Genomic DNA, 24,429 nt, shown 5'->3' on the forward strand with positions numbered 1-24,429 from the left:
CCATATATGACCCTTCTTGAAAGTTTGAATTCTCGACCAGAGGCTTTGCCAAGTATAAGAGCTCCCTTTATTCAAAGGGCAATTGAGAATATCTCCATCTGGAAAGTACTTAGACCGCAAAACCCTCGCACAGAGAGATTGAGGTTCCGAAATCAGACGCCAACATTGTTTAGATAACATTGCTGAATTGAAGCAATGCAGGTCTCTGAAACCCATGCCTCCCTGGAATTTTGGAATCGACATCTTCCACCATGCAAACCAATGTACATGCTTCTGTTGTTCATCATCTCCCCACCAGTATCGGGACATAGCCGTAATTATCCCATTGATGACCTGTTTAGGGAGTTTGAAGACCGACATGGCATAGGATGGGATTGCCTGACAGACTGCCTTAATCAAAACTTCTTTCCCTCCAAGAGATAACATCTTCTCGATCCAACCAATTAACTTCTTACAAATTTTGTCAATAAGGTGCTGAAAACAATCTGTTCGGTCGACCCCGACAATTGGTGGTAGACCAAGGTATTTGTCTGTGATCGCCTCAGTCAAAATATTCAGAGTTGTGCATATTTCCTCTTTCACCTCCACACTAGTGCACGGGCTAAAGAAAACACTTGATTTTGCATCACTAACCAGTTGGCCAGACGCCAAGCAATATCTATCCAGTGCATGTCGAAGACTAACATCATTTCTAGAATCAGCTCTCATGAGGATCAAAGAGTCGTCAGCAAAAAGGTGAGATATCGCCGGGGCAGCCCTACAGACTTTCACGCCGATTATATTTCCAGCCTCTTCCTCCGCATTGATCATAGCAGTAAGTCCCTCAGCACATATAAGAAAAAGGTAGGGTGAAAGGGGATCGCCCTGGCGAAGACCCCTAGTAGGAATGATCCGATCAGATTCACCATTGTTGAACCTCACCCTATACCGAACAGAAGTAACCGCAAGACATAATAAGATTCACCCAATCAGGATTAAATCCAAGCTTGATCATAATATTCTCCAAAAAGCACCACTCTACTCGATCGTAAGCCTTATGCATGTCCAGCTTAACTGCACAAGACCCAAACTTCCCAGTCCTCTTATTCTTAATAGCATGGTAAGATTCATAGGCTACCAGAAAATTATCCGTTATAAGTCTGCCGGGGACAAAAGCACTCTGTGTGGGAGAGATGATGTCCGGCAGTAAACCTTTTAATCTATTAGCAATAACCTTCGAGATAACATTGTATATCACATTGCAAAGGCTAATAGGGCGAAATTGAGTAATAGTCTCTGGGTTCTCAACTTTTGGTATCATGACAATGGTTGTATCGTTCCAACCATCTGGTATAATTCTTGAATTAATTGCAGTCAGGACTTCATCAGTAAGATCTTCCCCGATAATATGCCAAAACCGCTTATAGAAGACAGCATGCAGTCCGTCTGGACCGGGAGCTTTTAAATCACCTATGTTGAATAGGGCTTTCTTTACCTCCTCTCTTGTGTAAGGGGCCGTAAGGGCCTCATTCATGCCAGCATCAACCTGCGACTTAACTTTGTCAATGACATACGGATCTGCCTCCTGTACACCATAAGTGAAAAGATGTGAGAAGTAATCAGATGCCAGAAATTGTCTTGATCCTCCTCCCAAGCACCATTATCCCTTTTGAGCTTTTTAATGAAATTCTTCCGTTTGCGCTGAGAAGCAAAGCCATGAAAGAAGCTAGAATTCTGGTCGCCATGACGGAGCCAATTTGCTCGCCCACGTTGTACCCAATATAATTCCTCTTGTTCTAACAGATCCTCAATTTGATCTTGGATCACTCTCTGTTGTACCAAGGATTCTTCAGATAGTGGACCAGCCAAGATAACATTGAGCTCCTTCTGCAGCTTCTTCAGTCTATGTCTAGGACCCCTGAGCTCGGATTTGTCCCAAGAATGCAGTGTGTTGTGGACCTTCTCAGTTTTTTGTGCCAGAGGCCAGTCATGGAACTGTTTCGCTTGATCCCAAGTTGTCTGGATGATAGACTCGACAGATTCCTCACAGAGCCATCGAGCTTCAAACTTGGGTCTAGCTCGTTGAAAAACATAAGGAATGGAACGTAATTCCGTATCGACTGTGATCGGCCGGTGGTCAGACTTCCCAAAAATCCTCATGGGTCACACCATGGTTCGGGAAAAGGTCAACCCAACTTTGAGTAGCCAACGTCCTATCGAGTCTCTCCCGAATACGTCCACGTCGCCAGGTGAAAGGATCACCTGCATAACCAAGATCCTGCAAATTGCAATCCGACACGGTGCTCCGAAAAGCTTGCATGCATCTTTGAGGTCTCATATTCCCCCTTCCTTTTCATGACCATACATAATTTCGTTAAAGTCCCCCGCAATGAGCCACGGCAATCCAGATTTTGCGTGTAAATTCCGCATATAATCCCAGGAGAGATGTTTCCTCTCACCACTTGGTTCACCATAGAAGCCTGTAAAACACCAAGCATTTTCTCTGTCTTCATTAATACAAATATCAATAAAATTTGCATTTACCTCATGGGAAGTAACATTTAGATCTTTCTGAAAGAACATCACAAGACCACCACTTCTTCCATCACTAGCAAAAACCCTGACTTCATCATATTTCAGTCTTCGTTTTAGATTCTGAGCTTTTACTAGTGTGAGATGGGATTCTGAAAGAAAGAGAACATCCGGCCTGCATTTCTCCTGAGCAATCAGGAGGGCACGAACTGCCGTAGTTTTATTCATACCACGACAGTTCGAAAATTGTAGTTTCATTGTGACCGGACAGGCTCCTCGTGAGAGCCCGCCGATCCAAGTGAAGGGGAGACTGCTCCGTCCTTCCGTTGTCTTTTGTGCTGGTCCGTATCAATCATATCATTTTCCTCTATCACTTCTTGCGCCATCCCATCCTTGTCTGACGCCTGAATTGCCAACATATTCATGTCAGAGAACCCCTTGTCAGTGTTGGCAGCATCTAGGGTCATATTCAAGCTCCTCTTCGTCCCCGAATCCCTACTGGTGGTGGGTTTATCAAGATCCATCAGGCTATTTTTAACCGGGCTAGACCCCGTGTCTTGCAAATCCCCCTCCGGGGCCTGCGTTTCTATAGAGGGCTCACGTCCTTGGGGATTAGGCAGCACCCCACCCGTTTGGGCGAGACCGCCAACTATCGCGAGAGCGTTGTGCCTCCAAGCCGGGGCAAAACCACGACCCTCCAAATTATCATCTCTCCCACGTCCAGGGTTGCGACCACGGCCTCCCCTGAACTCATTTGCACCACGACCAGAGCGGAAACCCCCTCTTCCTCCTCCATAAAATCTACCGTTCCAAGTATCCAGATCGGCTTTGAGGAAATCTCCCCATTTCAGGTTATCTTCTCCGTGCTCTCCCGTACCACACTCCTGGTGAGAGTGACCGATAAGACCACAAGCTTCACAGAATCTGGGCATCTTTTCAAATTTGATCGGGTAAGCTACTCTGGCACCTTCTCGGGAGAAAGAGACAAAACGGGCCAACGGTTTCCTCACATCGAGTTTAACTTTAACTCGGATGAAATTGCCAGCACCTTGTAACTCAAGTTGTAAGTCAATCACCTTCCCAACCTTTTTCTCAGTAAGGTTGGTAATGAAACTTTTCTTCCTATACCCCACTGGGATCTTGTGGATTTGGATCCAAGTTGTGATGAAATTCAGGTCAATTGTCTCTGGATTAGCAAGTCCATCATATGGTTCAATGGAGACAGCAAACTGTCTAAATAGCCACGGTCCTCCTTCAGAAACTTTCAGCCAATCACCCAAACAACTACATTGAACTGTAAATAGATTCTCTTCGAGCTGTTGGAAGATCACCTCTTTCGCGGGACTCCAAGCTATCCTCATGTGATGCTCAAAAGTTTGAGGACTAAACTTTTTTGTAGTATGTACCTTCGCCAAAGCCATCCACTTAATGCCAAGTTTCGGTACCTCCTCTTCCTCCTCCAGAACGAGATCGTCGTACTCATCTTCTTCGATCCCCAGGCGGAGAAGCATATCATCCAGAGTTTCCGAGCTTTTCCCTCCCGAGCCACTTGCATGGTTCGTAGAACTGCTTGCCGGGGTCGCCATGGCGAGAACCGATCTGACTAGGGCCAGCCCTTGCAAAAAGGGAGAGGGCCAACGGAGACCAGAAGCTATCAGATCTTCGCGGAGAAAGATTCACCCAGCCACGCTCTAGCAGATGTCAGCAGAACTCCGGCCGGCCTGATGAGATCGGGACGGCGGAGGAAGGAAACCCTAATCGCCCAGCGATCGCCTATCGCCAGGACGTCAGGTAGAAAAAAATGGTTTCTCCTTAGTTTGACATGCTATAGTATGCGCTCGAACATATTGCTTTGTTTGCTCTACCAATCCCTTGCCAATGTGGTTGGGCATGGGGAGCCCGAGGCCAGGGCCATTATTTTACTGTTTTAGAACGGGCCAAGCTCAAGTTAGGTATTTTGTGTTTGGGCTTCTCAAAGGCAAGGATGCCCACGCTTCTGAAGTTTCAAACATGAAACATGTATGCCGTCATCTAACGTCACAACGTGCCCTTTTCACCTATTTTGTCCCTTTTTTGGTGCCCATAATAATGCTAGGTCGATCAAGTGAGTTCGTCTACACCATTCGATGCTCGACACGGCATGTTGCTCCTCGACTCCCACGTTGATCCATCCGACATTTAAGCGCACCACCCGTCCACACGAGTTCTAATTTCCCAGCTGATTTGTCCACACGAACAGCAGCGACGGGCTGGCATTGGAGTCAGATAGAAACGTGCATACGTAGGGTCGTCGTCTACACTAGCTACACTCTGCCGTCGTGTACTGCATTTTCCTCAGTTTCCCGTCTCTAGGTTCTGTCTAGTTGACTTTACTTGCACGTACGTGTAGTTGTCATCTGTTCGCCAGGCCCAGTGTACAGATACAGGACTGAAACCGCAGACCGATTTGCAGTCCATCGCAGTCGTCCGGTTCTACGGCAGCACGCTAATTACACGCTTGATCTCTACGCATCCATCTGTTTTCAGCCACGATTTGAGTCTATCCGTATGCGATAAGACAACATTTTTTTATGAAGAAAGAAAGAACTTCTGCCTTTGCATCTAATTAAAGATACACACGTCCGAGGTTATGAAGAAGTCACTAGTTCAAGTATCCTGTTACACGTTTCATACGCTTAACCTAGGAACACCAAAGATGTAGGTGACACTATGAAGCGAAGAGATACCACAAGTTGTGAAGATCATTAGCCAAGCAAATTGGGAGATGACAACAACCTTAAACACCAGTGAGCCTACATCTTACACACGTAAAGACAACAGCGATTGACATGGGCTGAAGATGAAGATGTATTTCCTCCGTTCCATAATTCTTGTCTTAATTTTATTTTAAAATTATGAAGAAGGAGTACAAAACTTAGTGGCGACCAGAGATTGAGTGGTTCCAGCGGTCACTGTTAAAGACTGACCGGTGCGATCTGCGCCACAGTGTCCATGCATGTCGACACTTCAACAGAACAGATAGTGCCCAGCGCATTCAATGTGCTCGCGCGAGTGACTGTAGATGGAGAAATCCAGGCCGGTCCAGCGATTTGGACACCAAAATCCCCACCCATTCACACGAGGGCTTAAATGCTCGATTCCACGATCTACAGCTGAAGGATATAGCAAATCTTTCCAAATTTCGGGATAAAATGTGCACCAGATGATTCGTGATGCAGATGTATATGACGCATGGACGAATGGTCTCACTACCTAGCTTAGCTTAGCTACCTGTAGCTCGTTTATCATGCGTTGATTAATCAGGCAGTGCTCCGAGATTATTAAGAGCAGTCAACCTGTAACAGCACACATTGACGAAACTGGAGCCAGTCGATCGTTAGTCAAGAACATAGCTTCTCACTTCTCAGGTCATGTTCTCCTTTTGGAGGTGAATTCCTCGGCATTCCATGATTAGTGTGTTCTTGACAAACGACAGGCTGCCTAGCATACCTTAGCAGTGTCTATTTTTGATAGTGCTATATATAGCTCCATGATTATTACTGCTAGGGAATAAGAGCTCTATTTTTCTCATGTGATTGTTGTGCTTAGCTAGCTGCTAGTTGCTTTAGCATCGCCTCAAAGCTCAAATGATTGCATGGAACACGGGCCCGACTAACTAGCAACCACCTCCTTGTCTGAAATGCAATGACAAATTTGTCATCAGGTTCAGATACTGCACAAATCAACCATCTCATTCTCATTTCCCTGCAGGTTTAACTAACTGAAGCCAGTGCCTGAATAATGCCGAGGCGTACCGAATGACTGTCAGTTTCAGTTGTAAATCTTCTCGTCTCCGGTGGCGACGTCTTGCCGGAAAATCTTGACTTGTTAGTTAGAATTTATTCAACTTTGTAGCGTAGCCTTTCAGAACGGAACCAACCAACATGTGACCGAATCACCAAGGGCCAGACTAGATACATCGACCAAGTGGTAATGTCTTGATTCAACTCTAAGATTGTGCTAGGGAATAATAGCTCTATTTTCGCTCATGGGATTGTTGTGCTTAGCTAGCTAGTTGCTTGAACATCGCCTCTCAAATGATAACGTGCACAACAATTCCCAATGACAGATGGGCCGGCAGCCACCAGGTCCATGTCTGAATAGCGACCGCAACTATTTCGAACAGGTTCAGATACTGCAGAAATTAACCGTTCCATTCTTCAGCAGGTTTGACCAACTGAAGTCCAGACGTGCTGATTGAGTGTCATTTTCAGTTCTTCTCTTTTCCGGGGTTAAAAGTGATTCTGATCGATCGATGTCTAGCCCAAAAAATCTTTGATTTTAGTGAGAACATAATGAACCTTGTACGTCAGTTCAGAAGGGTGAACGGAACCGAACAATGAACATGTGAATCACCACCAAGGGCCGGACTGGACACATATTCAACTCAAAGACTGTGCGTGGAAATTAAGGATCACTACAAAGTAGCAAGAGGTGATGTCAGAGTGGATTATACATATGGCACTGATCGATGGAACGATTCCGTGGACAGAGTTCCAGCACTGGTTTTCTACACGCCATCTATCAATCTCTGTCGCCATGAATGAGCGTCTTCCTTTCTCACACTGTCATCAGTCGACTGCAGCCAAGCGGAGCAATGTTGCGAAGATCCTAAGCAATACGGGAAGGTGACCAGGCACTTGTGTGGCACATGTAATTCTGCGAAAAAGATTGACAACGATTCTACAAGTTTGCTGTTTTTCAGATGGAGAGACCACTTCAATTCATCGATCGATACGGGACACGCGTATTACTACTGTCAAGGACATCGGCGCGCAACACTAATTAGGCGAATGATTGCGCGAAATCTTCCCCAATCCTCCTCCGCAAGGCACAGACAACAACAGGTGTAAAGGTAGCTAGCTTTCCAGAGAAAGTCACGGTCATTTGTCAAATACGAAACACCGTGTCCACGATGGATTAGTGTCTGCTAAGACGGGGCCGGCAGGCCGTACGGCGTTGAAATCATCCGGCGACGAGCAAATCCGGTTCTCCGTCTGGTTCCGGCCGGCCGGCGAGCAAAAGGACGAGGCAGGCGGCGCTGTCTGTTGTTGCACATATCTGACGGATTAGCTTTCTGACGATTCGGTTTCCTGGTTTGTCAAAATCGGCAGCTTGTCTGGACGCATGATTGTGCATGTCAGGAGGAGGACGAGAACGAGCACGAAGATGGTGAGTCGGCTCGGACGGAGAGGACATCGCATCAGAGGTAGAGGGCATGTCAGGAGAAGCAGCATCATCCTCACGGGGACGACGAGAGTAGTGAAAAGGGTAGGGAGGGACGACCGTAGGCGAGGAAGGTGACATGGGAGGGGAAGATGTGGAGGGTGGGGACGGTGGTGAGGGAGGAGAGGGGGGTCTGGCGGGTGAAGGAGGAGAAGGTGGTGAGAGACTCGGCAGAGTAGGGACCGGAGGCACAGGAGTAGGCGAGTCGGGAAACATGAGAAAAGAGATATCATCCACCGAGAAGGAAGAGGAGGAGGGACGCGGGTAGAAGGGACGGGATTCATCAAAAGTGACATCCCGAGAGATGCGCATCCGACGACCAATAGGATCCCAACACTTATATCCTTTGTGCTCAGGGCTATAGCCAAGGAAGACACACTCAACCGATTGAGCACTTAGTTTGGTGCGTTCACGAGGAGCAAGAAGAACATAGCAAATGCAACCAAAAAGACGAAGGGTCGAGTAATCAGGAGTGCGACCAGTGAGACGCTCAAGAGGAATACCACCCGCAAGGCCGTGGAGGGCTGAAGGTTGATAAGATAGGTGGAAATAGACACGGCCTCAGCCCGGAAGTGAGGAGGAAGAGAGGCGCGATCATCATCGCACGTGCCGTCTCAAGCAGGTGGCGGTGCTTGCGCTCAGCCACGCCATTTTGGGCATGGGCGCCAGGGCAGGAAAACTGGGCAAGAGTACCCTGCTCAGCAAGAAAACCACGCAACAGCTGGAAGATATACTCACCGGCAGAATCAGCCCGAAAGACACGAATAGGTGTGGAAAACTGAGTATGGACCATGGCAGCAAAACGCTTATATATCGAGAGAACCTCGCTGCGAGAAGTCATAAAATAAATCCAAGTGTGGCGAGAGAAGTCATCGATAAAAAGAACATAGTAGCGGTGGCCCCCCTTGGAAGCAAAAGGAGCCGGACCCCATACATCAGAATGGACCAAATCAAACGGACGATGAGATACAGACGCACTAGTATGATAAGGTAACTGATTCTGTTTACCAAGCCTACAACCCTGACAACCCTGAAGAGAGACATCTCCTGAGACAGGCCCCAGAAGACCTCGACGAAGTAAAGATGACAAGCGAGAACCACATAGATGGCCAAGGCGGTGGTGCCACTGCTGAAAGGAGGCGGTGGTGGAAGCAGCAAGCACGCATGGAGCGGTCGATGAAGTGTGGGAAGAAGGAACATGAAGCCAGTCAAGCTCCCAGAGTCCCTGGGAGTCACGGCACCGAGGGCCAGCCCCAACCAGGGCCCGAGTGTGAGTGTCCTGAACAGAACAAGAATCAACATCAAGAATGACCCGACAACCAGAATCAGTGAGTTGAGCAGCGGAAAACAAATTCATGGTAAGACGGGGAACATGAGAGACATTAGGAACGGAAAAGGAGGAAGTAGAAAGAGTGCCACGACTAGCAACAGGGAGAGAAGTACCATCGGCAGTAAGAACACTAACAGGAAGAGGAAGAGGTCGAAGAGAAGAAAGAGAGGAAGAATCAGGAGACATGTGAAAAGAAGCTCCAGAATCCAGAACCCACGAAGATGTACCGACTGTGGAGAGGAAACAGCCGCGGAGGCAGCGAGTACCCGTCGGAGCGAGCCGGAGGAGGCAAGGAGACGCCGAAGTCTCACTATATCCTGCTCGGTGAAGCCGGGGGTGACGAGCGCCGAGGGTGGAGCACGAGGAGGCACACCCCGCTGCTCCGGTAGCGGTCGGACTCAAGGTGACCGGGCCTCCGACGGTGAGTGCGGAACCGAGGAGGGCGAGAGCGACCTCCACCGCGAGAAGAGCGGGCTCCTCCGAAACAGCGAGCACCGGTGTAGGAAGAAGCGGCGGGACAGGAGCGAGGTGGACCTCGAGCGAGCAAGAACGAGAAGGTGTCCCAAGCGAGGCCAGCACCACGCGGACGAGTCTCCTCAGCACGAAGCTCGGTCAGCACCTCCGAGATAGGAACACGGCCTCGAGCAAACAAGCCGAGCACGACGAGGCTCAAACTCCGGGCGAAGTCGAGACAGGAACTCATGGATCCTGCGGAAGTCCATATCCGAACGTACTTGTCCGGCAACACCGGCAAGTACCACATACGATCTTGCGAAGTGAGTCAGGCGGCGCCGGATCGCCGCACTGCGGGTGTAAAACTCATCAACGGTGGAGTCACCCTCGCTGAAGATCATGCTCCCGACGCAACACGGATAAGTACGAGAGAATCCCCGGAAGGTCGATAGCGCGACGAAGGTGAGACCACATCTCGGCAACGGTGGCGAGGCCCATAAACTCGAAGCAAGCCGTGGCTGAACACTGCGAGAAAGAACGAGCGGCAGCCCCGGCATCCTCATCACACCACCGAGTAAAGGTAGCTAAGCTGTCACGGTAAGAGCCAAGAGCCTCCGAATAAGCAAGTACCCGCTCCTCATATGCCTCATCGGCAGTAGCCTCGGCGGACTTGGCCGCATCCCGATCAGCCCGAGTAGCATCCTCAGCAAGAGCCTGTGGAACGGACGGCGGAGTAGGAGGCACTGGAGCAGTGGGGGGCGGCGGACAGGTGACCTCGCCAGTAAGAACACCCCACAGCCGAAGACCGCGCATGTGAATGCGCATAAAGGCAGCAAATTCTCCATAGTTGGTACCATCAAAGATCACTGGACACCGAGGAATACTGACATAACCGGACGAAGACGACACCATTTTTTTTTTTTTTACTCAGATCTGGATCGGGCCAGATCCAACTTTTCCTGGAAGCACACGGGAGAGCCGCTCGTGGCCAGCAGCTGGCCGAACAGAGGAGGGCCTAGCCGGATGGCCTCCCGTGGCAGAGGCAGACAGCGCCGGATATGGCCGCCGCAGCCAGCAGCCAGCAGCGGGGCGCAGCCGGAGATGGCCGGCACGGCCAGCAGAGGGGCGGCGCCGACGGCCGGGAATGACACCGGAGATGGCCGGAATTGGGCCGGAGACAGCGGATCTGCTCGATTTTGAGCTCAGAATTCGACGAAAAAGGGGAAGAAAGAAGAAAGTGGAGCAGCGGCGGCCGGAAAGATCATCGGCGGCGGCGTGGATCGAGCACGGAGTTGCAGCGTGCAAAGAGCTAAACCTAGAGCTCTGATACCATGTTGTGAATGAGCAACTAGTATTGACAGAGGGCCATAGGCCAGTACATGTACATGTGTGACAATGTGCAGGTAAGCCCCTCATACACTGGGGAATAACAGAGAAGGAACTATACAACTCTAACAATGGTATCCAGAGAATTCTGTTGATACCTACCTGGAAAAATGTATGCTGATTTGTAGCTACACACTGGATTAGCACGCGAAGCTGCCTGACAGGGGAAAATTGGGATTCTACAGGCAAGATTGCAATTCGATCCTGGCATGGAGGTAAAACATCATTGCTACACATTTGCAGGAAAACGGTACAGACAAACTCTGGAAATTGTACAATTTCCACATGATAACACAGTGGATGGCTCGAAGCAGCCAAGGAGAATGCAGGTTGCGTTATTCAACGCTTCAGGCAACAATAGAAACAAGACGACAATGGAATACTGGCAAGCAAAAATTATCCAGCAATATCCTTAACAGCTTAATTAAACTCATCATGACGGCAATACCCAATGCTTCTATGCAAAACAGAGTTGCCAAACTGCTAGGCGCAACATGCTACAGCATGAACCATCTCGGTTCAATACTGTTACAATACCAATAACGACAACAACAGCACAAGTACGATGACCAATGAATGAATATTGGCAGAACAAAAAGAATATTGGCAGAACAAGAATACGACATCGATAACAATTTTCTTTAACGGCTTTATTAAACGAATCAAAGCAGCACGACAGAATGCTTCTCTTTAAAAAAAACAGTTGCTATACTGCTCGCTGCAACATTCTATAAACTGAACCATCTTAGACGAACACTGCTACATTTCTTCTTTCATATTTGAAACCGAGACTTGACATTGCGCACGACATGAGCTCAACCTTCCCTACAAGGCCTACAAAACTGTAGCAAGCGTTTCGGCTTATGAACAAATCAGTCACTGAGCCGCTTGGGACTTCCCGGTACAGTTGCGAGCCCTCAGACGGCCACTGTTGTCAGTTCTTTGGTGGGGGTGACTTCGGCCTGAGGCCTTCGATCTCTGGAGTCGTCACGATTAGGTGTGGAGCCCCAGGAGGAGGGTTGCGACCGCCACCTCCCAGCCATACTTTCCCATCGTTGTCCGCAAAGCTCCTATTATATGCCTGTAATAAGAGAGAATTAATCTATGGAGCTCATGGGAATACATGATTGTGCAGTTGATGCATGTTCAAAAGTTTTCTACCTCTTTGTTGAAGTTGGAGTAAGATAAATCTTTCCCAAGAGTAAGCCAACCAGGCCGAATATTATGATCCTCACCAAAGAGTTCAAGACGCCTCTTTCCAAGAGCAAAATGCTCAATGATCCTATACATGTCGTCAGGTTTTTTTGTCGAACCTGTAAAAAAAGACATGTACTTCTAGGCATCACGAGTGAATAATATACTTAAAAGAATGCAGTCAACAAGACTATGCTTCGAAACACTGTACACAATAAGAAATTCTGAAATGCTTTCTAAGTTGTGAAGACAGATGACAACTAGATAGCTGTAGCTCTGTACAATAGACATAGAAGATGATAAGTAAATCTTCCCATGTAATTTCACCAAAAGTAAGTTTTCATTTATCATGCTAAAATGAAATTGATGGAGAAAAAGGTAAATTTGCAAAGGGTCACCACAGAAGGTAAAATAACTTAATTACTTAGCCAAAATATGGGATCCGTGTTTCACAAGAGTTAAATAATATACTCATCTTCTACATTCCATTATGCCACGAAGTCACATACGTCAACACTACAATAAATAAAGTCTATAAAATCTCCTTTCACATGCGTACAATCGTACATATTAAAATACCATAAAAACTTTTTACATGAATAAATATTTTCCAATGTTGCACACATTGATGGTTGTCAACTTGTCATGATATTATTACACGGAAAATGTACTCATAGTGGCATACTTGCTACAGCTGCTTCGGAATAATCAACACCATATGGTTTAGGCGTTTAGTTTGATTTCAGTTAGCGTCACAAGAATTTTATTGAAGTTCAAACTTCATATGGACAGGTCAATAAGAAAATAGCAGTTACAAGATATAAAATTTGCTTCATACTAGTTGTCAGTAAACAAATCCATCCACATACAACAGCAACAAGACCATCAAAGCATTTTTCGCCAGTTAAGTGGGTAGGCTAGATATGAAACCCAACGGAAACTAATATCCATAGGAATGTCTGGTTTTTACGTTGGCTCTCCAAGCCTAACACAACCCTCCTCCTTTACCCGGGATTGGGACCGGCTATTCCTAAAAGGCATAGTTGTAAGTAGACATCAATCCACATGCCAGACAAAATATGCTTTTATGAACTAAGTCTTGTTTCAAACCATACTCTACTTTTTATAGGCCAAACCAGAATATTCATACCGTAATAACAAAGAAACAGAGAATTTTGTTTAATAAGGAACAAGACGTGAAAGGAGAAGACAACATTGACATATAGTTGATGACATCTCAAACTGTCAAGTGTCAACGACGGTGGCATCGACTAAAGCAAAGCACTGTGTCTCAAAGCAATTTAGCAGAAAAAGATTATAAATGAAGAACAACAATAAGCATTATCCGTGCCGCTAAGAGATAAATACCATCAGTGGGCTCTTCGGCTATTATTATATCAGTGTCAATATTCGCATGGATGACATGGCCATCGGTGCTACGGCGTACCGTTCCTTTTATACCCATCAAGCAATGCTCCTGCACAAGGAAAGATGAATACTTCACAAGAAACCCAGAAAAATTGGGGGAATGGCAAGGTAAAAAATAAACTAACGCTACAAAACATAACACTTAAAAGTAGCATTACCTTTGAATGCTGCAACAATGTACGAGAATCATGCCGCAGACCTGATGATGCATTTTTCTTGTTGGTTTTAACCCAGCAAACATCCTCACACCTACGAAATCCCCACTGCACAAAAGAAACGTTTCAGCCAGCTTCATCTATTCCACCATTATATTTCATAAATCAGACCAATCTAAATTAAATAAAACGCTGCATTTTTTTCAGGAACAAATAGATACATATATATATACTTTACACAGATTGGAGTTAAATGTTATGGCAACAAAATAAACATGAATAAATATATCACAGCTATAACATTTTGGAGAGGACCACATGAGCGTGGAACCTGGAGGCTTTCTGTAAACTGACATCATGTCACTGTCCGAACATCAAAGAAGAAAGAATAAGGGTAACTGCATGTAGATTACTGAAAGAGAAAGCTGGTTCACCTTCTTCAAACACTGGCGGCCCTGTTCAAGGCCTACACCATCACCAACCCAAAGGAAGAGAAAAGAGGGAGTATCAGCTATAGCCTGTTGATTCAAACAATTCACCGAAGCATATTAATAATTCTGTAGCATAAAATGTACACTTAAAAAGGATAAAACAAACAGCTAACGGCAACAACCTCAATCTTCAAATTCATAATGTCCTCAACATTCCAGTGTTCGATGTGATCTGTTATTCCTGGTGCACGATGAACATACTCTTCCCACGGTGGATCCACAAGAATAACATCAAACTTTGTACCAAAAAAATCTGGAGAAAGAACATGTTCACGGAGATCACACTTATAATACATGGGCGGTGAAGCAGCATTAGCAACAATTTCATCCTTTCTCTGTATGAGTTCTCTCAATTTTGGATAGTCCTCTGCTACACTTGTAAGATCAAGTTCTCTAATGAAGTTTTGAGGTCGCATGCCAGTGTCCACAAAGTTCTGTGAGTAATCATTTTGCTCACCCCTTGAAGGAGCTTTTCTGTTTGGCCCACTATTCCTATGTGGCACCCAACCTCCAGATACTCTATCATGTGGCATTTCCCGACTTTGTGTGTTCATTTGATTGAAACCCAATCCCAACACATTCGTTGGAGCACCCATTTGATTTAAGTGAACATTATGACCAGGTCCACCTCCCATACTTGGTGTGAACCTATGATCAGGAGGAGGGATGGGAAGATTAGGTGGAACAGAGAGCATGCTCAAATCAACACCTCCTGCTCCAGGCCACACCATAGGTCCTGGAAATGGCGGCATGAAAACACCTTGTATGAGAGGACCTGGAGAATGGGGAATATTGGGCCCCATATGTTGCATTTGTCCTGGTGGCAGAGTGTGCGCACCAAATGTAGGCGGCGGCATGAGTGGCACTGGAACTCCGATTCTCTGAGAATCCCTTCCATTTGGCCTCCCCCTTCCTCCTCTAGAGGATCTATCACCTTTAGGCCCTTGCTGTGGAAGTGAAGAAATCGTTGTGGTGCTACCACTTTGATCTGCTTCAGGATGATTGGTACCTTTATCATCAGTTGCTCCTGGTATTAACTCCCGATGAGCTCCCACGTCAGATTTTCTTGCAGAAACAGAGCCCTCTTGACCAAAATCAAAATTACTATTTGGCCTGATCTCTATTGAATCAGATCTGTCATACCTTCCATAGGATGAAAAACCTCTACCACTTTCCGATCTACCCCTGGAATCCTGCCGGTACATAGCTCGACCATGGGAACTCGTACCATCTAACCTTTCCTGGGGGCTCCTCCATTCCGAAACATTTGCCTCCGTAGGATCTCGCCACTGACGGTTCCGCGGGTACTGCTCAGATCCTTCAGCATCTCGGGTTTTCACATTCCAGCTGCTGTCCCTCCCTCTGTCTGATGTATCTCGATGGGCATCCACTTTTGTTTTATCTTTTGTGCCAGTGCTCCTTTCATTATCTGGTATTTGCGACGGTTGAGCCTCTCTATTGCTTCTATCACCTGATGAATCCCATCCATCATTACCAAATTTGGGTGGTGTCTCTTTGTTTTCCACACCAACCATCCTCAAGTCATGCTGTCCAGCTTCACCATCCTTTACCAAATGTAATCCAGTTTGATGACTCTGATCCACTGAAATCCTATCTTCGCCGATGTTTTCTTCCACAGCAGATCCTCTCCTCTCATTGACATTCTCCGTGCTACCTGACCTCCTGCTCCTTGTATCAGCCCTATCTGCAGAAGTTTCACTTCTTGAAGAGTCCCAATCATTCTTGTCCTCTCTCCCCCTCCTATCAAACTCCCTGTCCTTGGAACCATCAGGACTTATCCTCGGGATTTTTGGCGATCGTAAGTCTCCTGTCACATGATAGGCGTCTTCTTCAGCATTACCCTTAGACCCATCCATCAGGCAACTGCAACCTTTGTTGCCTCTCTTCCTAATAATACAAATTGAATCTAGACACTTTGGTTTGAAACTTCAGATTGCACTGCACCAAGAAATAGCCAAACATGCCATATTTAGCGTACATGATAGCCTTAGGGAACATACATGATATCAGACAAGGGAGCATAGGATCAAGAAAATAAACGATACAAGGTATTGCAAATATATACATATATTTGTTTTGCCGGGCATTCAGCAGTAGTACATAGAATAAGCTTTGAAAACGCACTTTGAAAGTCCAACAACAAAGGTGTGATCCTTAAATTACGCTAACAAGTTCAGCAAGACTGAACATAACTAGTAGATGAATTAGAATTGCAGTACTGGAGTAAAACGTTTGTTAAAATCAGAGCCTTGTACAGTTATCAACTGGGTAGCACCAAAATTGGTAAGAAACAATTGCATGACATACCACCAAAAACAAAAGTTAAAGCCATGAGTCAATGGAGGAAAGAGCTTTTATTTAGTTATACTCCAAATCGTGTTAATTAACAAGTGTGGTCATCGAAAATTGCTTATTAGCTTACTATAGTGTTCTTCAATAACTCAACCCGACAAATTTCCTGGAACAGAAACACGGAGCGGAGAGCAGACAGGGACGGATCTAAATGTCTGTGCCTGCCAGGCACGCCCCCCAAATTCGTGAAGTAACAATTCACCGGATGTCTAAAGAGCTCGCGCCCCCAAAATCAATGTCCAAGACTGGACTGGACGGGGGCAGCGGTGACGCTAAGCTACGGCACGGCGGCAGCTCTAGGGCACGACGAGGGCGGACTACAGGGGAGATTTCGTGGTCGCATTGGGTCGGATTGGAGCTTACAGCTTGGGCGGGCGACGGAGCACGCGCGCAGCCCGGGAGAGGAGGGGATTGGGATGAGGAGGAGGGAGAGGGGCTTACCGGAGCGGGAGGGCAGGGTCCAGCCGCGGCACAACAGCGAGCCGTCGAACGCGGCGCGGCGGCGGGGCGGGGTGGTCTGTAGCCGCCGCCGACGGTGGGAGTGGCAGCGAGGGTTTGGATGCGTGTCGGAGATGGCCTGCCTAAAACCAACTACAGAAGAGGCGTCCTCGGACCCGCTGTTCAATCTGGGCCGTCGATTACGCAATCTGACGGCTGGCGATGAGCGCTCCTTTGCCGGCTCCGGTTTCCTAATGAGATTTACCTCTGTGGTTTTCCAACGCCCGACGACTCAAAACCTCCGCCGCCGCCAAATCCCGCCGTTCTCTTTGGGCCTAAGCGCCGCCGCCAGCCTCTACGCTACGACCTCCGAATCCGCCGGACGGGAGGAGCAAGCATTTCCTGGTAAGCCTCGATGGACTGTATCAGTTTCCCCTAATCTGAGCCGTGAGAAACCTAGGTTTGGTTCCATTTAGACTAGTTCTTGCCTGCAGGGTCCACTGGATTAGCTGCAAATCTTTGCCGTACTGATGCATTATATATCTCTGCACTTTTTTTTTCTGCATTTCTTCAGTGTTTGCACATCAGAAAAAAATCGGATATGGGAACAGGCATTCAGATTTGGTCGACTGCCAAGACGTTAGCGACGGGGGCCGTAATTGGTCTCACCATTTCCGATCGCTACCTGACCATAGTCACCACAAAGGGGGATTCGATGCACCCCACCCTCACCGCCGCCGATAGCTTCTTCCGAGGTATTTTGCAGATTCAGTTTCTGCATAAGAGCAACAAAAGCATGCGTGTACAGATTGGACTTGTTGGAACTTTACTCCGCAATCGGTATCCAACGATTTCGTGCTGACCAGGTTGCTCGAACCAGGTGATGTCGTGTTCGCGGAGCGAGGCTGCCTCGACAAGTACAAATTCTCCCGGGGTGATGTCATTATCTTCAAGTGAGTGCCCCCCCTGGCATTACACGGAAAGCTCAACTGTGCCTTCAAACTTGTTTGGTTATTCCTTGACCCTTCTGTTTGTAGATGCCCTAGTGATCACAAGAAGGATTTCGTGAAGAGATTGATTGCCTTGCCTGGTGAGTGGATACGGATCCCTGTGTCTCAAAAAATTATTAAGGTCCCAGCAGGGCATTGCTGGGTTGAAGGTGATAATGCTGATCGAAGCTGGGATTCAAGGTCATTTGGCCCAGTAAGTTACTCCATCTTCATTTTCCTATCAACTGCCATTCTTCAGCCAATTGGTGACCTGCACCTCCTGTTTCGTGTCTCGCTGTTTGCGGACGACGCGGTCATCTTCATGAAACCCCTTCAAGGAAGAAGTGGACAACGTGTGTTGCTTGCTTTATATGTTTCTGGAAAGCCATGTGATGGCATCAAGGGCCCTCTTCAACGCATCGGTGATCTTCGACGTCTGGGACGGGGCTAGAATCAGTTTCTGGAAGGAGCTTTGGCTGTGTGGGCTCAGTTTTTACACCGCCTTCCCGGTCCTGTTTTGCTGCTGCACGTGGAAGAATATATGTTTAAGGGATGCTTTGGAGGTCTTGAGGTGGACGCGCCATTTCCGCTCCACGCTCACGCCCATGGTTGTCCAGCAGTTTGCAGCTTTATTTGAGGCGGTCTCAACGATCACCCTTGTGCCAGCAACGCTGGACACGGTTACTTGGAGGTGGACCACTTCCAGCATATACTCCGTGGCGTCGGCTTATGCAACAATCCAATTCGAGGGATGCCAGCATTTCAGCTTCGACAAGATCATCTGGAAATCAGATGATCCGCTTAAATGCTGTATTTTCTCTTTGTTCGATGGTCACGGGGAAATGTCTCACGGCGGACAAACCTGGTCAAGGGGCACCGCACTAGTTGGTTTGCTCGCTATGGGCGTTGCGGCTGAAGACGATGTGCACCTTCTGGCTGCATGTCCTGTAGCTGCCTCAGTTTGGAGCTGGGCACTGCAAGGGTCCAACCTGCCAGCTGTGATGCCACCACTTACTTCCACTTCATCGCTCCTGGACTGGTGGATGGCCGGCTGAAACGCCTTTTCCAAGCAACGTCCCTGCGCTTGGAACTCGTCACTCAGCTTGTTTGGTGGAGTATCTGGAAAGAATGCAACAATCGGATCTTTAATGGCGGGAACATGTCGGCCATGACAGTTTTTCATTGTCTGATGGATGAGGCCTCAAACTGGTATGCGGTTGGCAAGACCTCCATTTATCGGCCGATTCACACACCTCTAAAATCTGACTAAGTCCAAGATGATCGCTTGGTGGTCTGCAGCCACTATCCTTCTCTTGAGGACCCCGGCCTAACATGCCCCATGTTGTAAATTTTCTTCTATTTGTGATTATTTCCTTTTGCCTTTTTTTCTTGTATTTTTTTCCTATCAATCATCGAAAGCTGCTGCTAGCCTTTTGTCAAAAAAAAAAAAAACTAATAAATGTTCAAATCTGGTTGTCTGAATGAAACATATCAATATCTCCAGTGTTATAGACTAGTATTGATGGATAGAACGTAGAAGCTTGTTGCAAGACGGGGTTTTGCTGTATTCTCAGTACTATCATATGAATCTGAGGACTAAAGAGGCCACTTGTCAGGTGTCAATACTGGTAGTGAAGCGAACAATTTGGGGGCTTGCCTTTTTCGTATAATATTTGAAATTTTGTTTAAAGTCCCAACATCCTGACCCTTTTTTACAAATTGGTATAGTATGTCATTCCTTAAAAGTAAAATGAGTGCCTAAGATATTAATATGGTTTTGTATGTGCAATTAATACAGTATAAGTATTAGCCCACCATAGTATCATGATTCGGTAGTCTCGGCGTCTACCTATTGGAACACAGTGAACCAGCAATGAAGTAGACAACAAGGAGAAGAAGAAAAAAAGATTAAAGCAAAAAATTTGTAGTTATGAAAAACTATATCCCAACACACCAGTACATCAATGCACTAGAGGGCAGACACATGTTAAGTTGTTATATTGTCTTCTTATGTATGTTGCTGCATTCTTGAAAGGTTGCTAGTTTTGGATGCTCTACAGTAAGCAGATGATGCATTTGGTCAAACAAAGTACTATGATAGATATGGAAAACCGATGTTATATTTACATTACATGGTATTCTTGCAAGCTTAATTATTGCACTCAGGCTTCTCTTTAATCTTGTTCTGTTGTTTGTTGCATCGATATTACTTATTCTATTTTTGATGGTGTTTTTTGTGTCTTCCAGATCCCTTTAGGTCTAATAAAGGGGAGGGTGACCCACATCATCTGGCCGCCGTCGAAGATGGGCCGGGTGGAGAGAAAATGGCCTGAAGGTAGAGTTTCACCGTTTTAATTTGACTCCTCACTGCACTGGATGATGGCCCATTACTCAATTTTGCCTGATTCCTGGCAACCAGATGTTCTCCTAGCAGTTGTTCAAGTTTTGCTGAAATATGTATTTTTTTTTTATCCACCATTGTTGTTGTTGCTTACTTGTATTACCAACTTCGTACTCAAATTGGTCAAAATTATAAAACCTCAATCGAGGCTCTTCACATTCAATCATTTGTTCTGCAACCGCTTACAACTTGGTACCGAACTTTTTTTGTGGTGGAGTAGTGGCTGTTGTGTTAGCTTCAGAACATATACTGAAAACTAGATTATTATATACTGAAAACTAGATTATTACTTCAGATTCTGCAATGTGCAGCGTGTATCTACAAACAAACCAACCAAAAGGCCAGCTGAAATCCTAATCCATCATATTTTTTTATATTTCCTGTAGTAAGATTCAGAAGATGCAGATGGACGAAATCATTAAACTAGATTATTAATTCAATCAAATGCTGCAATATGCAGTGTGTATGTACAATAACAAATCTATATCAAAAAGGCCAAGTAATCCTAATTTACCTTTTTTTGTTTTTTTCTGTATTGCGAAAAAGAATGGTACGTATTATGTACACGGGCTAAAGAATGCAAAGCACTACGTGTTATGTACATAGACTTGACTATGTGTCATGTGTGTCCTAGAAGAAGAAGAAGAAACTTTGTTCTTCTTCCTGAATCATGATCAGCGATCACCGGTCTGCGGCAGTAGGCATGAACTTGATGACCATGGTCCTGGCCTTGTTGATGGTCATGAAGCAGAGGAAGAGGTGCTCCTCCAGCTCGTCCAGCTGCTGCCTGAAGCTCTCCTCGTTCTTGCACAGCTGCCTGAGCACCTCCTGCACCAGCCTCCCCTTCCCGCCGGCGTCCTCCTCGGCGACGCACAGCTGCAGCAGCGCCAGCATGTACTCCCCTTCGTCCCGCACCCGCTCCACCAGCCGGCTGATGGTGTCCATGTCCCGGTTCAGGATATAGGTGCCCTTGGCCGCCGCCTCCAGCTGCACCAGGGCGCGTCGTGCTGACCTCCCCGAGAAGAGCCCAAGCCACGCCGGCGACATCATCGGGAACGCCGCGAACGCGGCCAAGACGTGCACGCCGACGCACGCGCCGACGACGGCCACGGCGGCGACGACTGCGACGAAGGACACCGACAGCACCTGTCTGAGCCGCGCGAGGGTCCTGATCCTGCGGCGCGCGGCCTTCCTGCCGGAGTCGAGGCCTTTGAGAAGGTCAGCGGAGCTGAGCCGCGCGTCCCCGAGCCTGCCCTGCGTGGCGGCGAGCGCGGTGAAGGGCTTGCCGAGCGCGGCGGAGACGTCGGCGAGGCCGGCGCCGAGCCTGCCGCGGAGCGCGTTCTTGAGCGGGCGGTAGCGGAGGCGGATCTGCTCGATGTCGCGGAGGAAGTGGCTGCAGAGGAAGGACGCGCCGGCCGTCTCGTGGTAGTAGGCGGCGAGGAGGCCGTGCACGTCGGGGCGGTTGCGCGCGGACGCGAGCACCGCCGCGGCCGCGGCCTGGTCCGGCTCGAGGAGGTGCTCGGCGAAGAGGCGGTAGGAGGAAAGGCGCTTGGAGGAGGCGGTGCCGCCGCCGCTCCGGGTTGCTGGTCTGGGGACGAGGGCGTCGCCGTGCGCAAGCGTGATGTCGAGGACGCGCGCCCAGAAGTCGTTGTAGGACTCGGTGCGGAACGCGCTGGTGTACTCCTCCCGGAAGTCCAGGCTCGACGACGACGCCGACGACGTCGACGGCGTGCTCTGGAGCTGTGTCCTCCTCTTGGGATTATCATGATGAGCGCCTCCTGCATATCCCAAACGATGAGCATACACGATCGGGAACCAAATGGAAATCAAGACACGACGATGTATACATGCATGGGACACTACGCGAGCAAGAGATCGAGCTCGATCGCCGGCTACCTTGAGGTTGAGGAAGACACCGCATGCATGCCCCGAAACACTTGGAGAGCATGTTGCCAGCGGCCATCTCTTGATCTAACCACGGCCGGCCGGCGAACAAGTTCAAATCTTTCGTCAATTCGAAGTACGCTCGTGCAAGTCTATATAAGTACGTATCGTATGGTTAATTAAACCAGCTAAGGAACGGGGAAATGATGATTGAAGTATATCATTCACGCATGCAGAGGTGTCGAAGAAGCGAAGCGACACCCAGCAAATGGATTATCCTCGTCAATTGCGGCTTGCTTTGTCGAGATATTGCCGTGCTCCGACACGCATAAAAGCGCCGGCATACGCTACCGGTTTGGCTCTGGCTGGCTGCTGGCTCCGACATCTACAGGCACACCCGCATGTGTTTGGTTTTCCCATATAGGCAGGCACTACTCCTTTCGGTCCTTTTTAATTGACTAAATATTCTAGTCAAATAAAAGGGACAGAGGGAGTACAGAATGAAATTGTATGTATGGCAGTACGGGTACGGTAGTGAATAGTATCTTTCTTTTTTTAAAGAAAGAGTGGACAAATGGTAATCAAGCTACACGTAGCATTTTATTTTTAAACACATAAAATTTGTATTTTAAATTTTCAAAAATATCTACACAAATCTTAGAGGTATATGTAGCCAATGATGTATACTACGAACCTGTAAAATCTCAAAATGAACTACTTTATATTCTAGGATATACAAGAAAAAACACAAATTGTGAAAAACTATATAGCGTTGAAATGTGCACTGTTCATCTTTAAAATTTATCAGATATTTTCATTTTAGTGTAGCCGAGAATACAAAGTACTCCGCATTGGAATTTTGCACATTTGTAGTATACATCATTGTCTACCTTATAGAATTTTGTTTCATATTTTTTGAAAATTGAAAATACAAATTATAAGTGTTTGAAAACAAAGGGTTACGTGTAACTCTGCCTCCATTTTGAGCTTCGCCTCCCTCCAAGCCCTAAAATAATTATTGCATGTTCAATGAATCTAGACATATTGTAGCCTACATTTTTGCCTAAATCTGCGACAAATATTTCGAACCAAAAGTAGTGTTCTTAAACTATCTAAATTTATACGTATTTGACAAGCAAATTAAACCAAGGATATGAGGATAAGTAACGTTACTTGCCATTGGTATCATTCGGATTGTTAGTTAATTTGTCACTTAAACTACTTGTTGTGATTGTTATTCTGTAACTACTAACTGGTACTAACAAAACATGCAGCCCAAAATTAGGAAAAGTTATATACCACCTTTTCTAGCTGATATCCTGTCAAAGGATTGTAACTCTGTTACTTGATTAATGAAGCTCCATTGTTCGCAAAAAAAAAAAAACTACACACATGACAAACTGAGAGGGTGCAGTAGCATTAATTGTACCTTTGCGCTGGTTAAGTGCAGCAGGGTGCACGCAGCCTCGTCCAAAGCACCTGAAGTAGTACGCGGCGGCGCCCATGCCTGTGTATGTGTCGATCGATGAATCTGGTAAATCGTTGTACCAGCTGCTAGATCGTGCGATCGATCGGTGAGGCTATGTACGTAGAGAAAGCTAGCTAGGCTACAATGGGTTTGTTTCTTCCCGTCCAAGTGATGAGCTAGTCTGGGATGAATGGATGGATGGAGACAAGCTAAGCTTATATAGCCTGGATGCGGCGGTGAAGATCGATACCGCCGTGCGTGGATCCTTGGGAAGAAAGCCAAGTCACCGATATGTTCCTTGCTCGTCTACTCTGACTCGACGATCAGTTGGAGGAGGACGAAGCTTGGAAGCATGACCAAGAGGTTGGCAGCCACTCAAGGGGAAAACAAATCGAAAAGGAAAGGCTAGCTCCGTCGAAGCTATCGTTATCGTCTCCACAGGCGGCTACGGAGGCCCGTCGGATCCGGCATGGACGGACAGGAGCGCTCCGACGTGGCACGCCGGTCCCACCTGGGCCGGCGGACGTGGCGAGCCAGGAACGCGAGGTGGAGCCCACGGACGATTGGAGCGTGGGTGGAGGCGCGATATATGGGGCGACATGAGGATTGCGTCTGTCCTTGCGATTTCAGGAAAGGTGGCGGCGACACGCCTGCGTTGGATCG

The 24,429-nt window shown here is 47.3% G+C and overlaps 3 protein-coding genes across 3 annotated transcripts; 1 reads left to right on the forward strand and 2 right to left on the reverse strand.

Moving 5' to 3' along the window:
- Positions 1–11,576: 11,576 nt before the first annotated feature.
- On the reverse strand, positions 11,577–17,080 carry LOC124701437 (N6-adenosine-methyltransferase non-catalytic subunit MTB). Its single transcript, XM_047233493.1, has 7 exons — positions 17,028–17,080; positions 14,336–16,172; positions 14,157–14,240; positions 13,726–13,830; positions 13,508–13,616; positions 12,107–12,258; positions 11,577–12,026 (listed from the first exon to the last, which is right to left on the reverse strand). The coding sequence occupies exons 2-7, from the start codon at positions 16,088–16,090 to the stop codon at positions 11,880–11,882; spliced, it is 2,352 nt and encodes a 783-aa protein (XP_047089449.1). The 5' UTR covers positions 16,091–16,172; positions 17,028–17,080; the 3' UTR covers positions 11,577–11,879.
- A 524-nt stretch (positions 17,081–17,604) lies between these two features.
- LOC124694666 (mitochondrial inner membrane protease subunit 2-like) lies at positions 17,605–20,439 on the forward strand. Its single transcript, XM_047227625.1, has 4 exons — positions 17,605–17,779; positions 17,891–17,981; positions 18,062–18,227; positions 20,261–20,439. The coding sequence occupies exons 1-4, from the start codon at positions 17,626–17,628 to the stop codon at positions 20,366–20,368; spliced, it is 519 nt and encodes a 172-aa protein (XP_047083581.1). The 5' UTR covers positions 17,605–17,625; the 3' UTR covers positions 20,369–20,439.
- Positions 20,440–21,095: 656 nt separating this feature from the next.
- On the reverse strand, positions 21,096–23,911 carry LOC124694667 (UPF0496 protein 3-like). The gene is made up of 2 exons (XM_047227626.1): positions 23,728–23,911; positions 21,096–22,192 (listed from the first exon to the last, which is right to left on the reverse strand). Exons 1-2 carry the CDS (start codon positions 23,801–23,803, stop codon positions 21,096–21,098), a joined length of 1,173 nt encoding a protein of 390 aa, XP_047083582.1. The 5' UTR covers positions 23,804–23,911.
- Positions 23,912–24,429: the final 518 nt, after the last annotated feature.

The sequence above is a fragment of the Lolium rigidum genome, chromosome 3, assembly GCF_022539505.1.
Source record: "Lolium rigidum isolate FL_2022 chromosome 3, APGP_CSIRO_Lrig_0.1, whole genome shotgun sequence".
Taxonomy (NCBI): Eukaryota; Viridiplantae; Streptophyta; class Magnoliopsida; order Poales; family Poaceae; genus Lolium; species Lolium rigidum.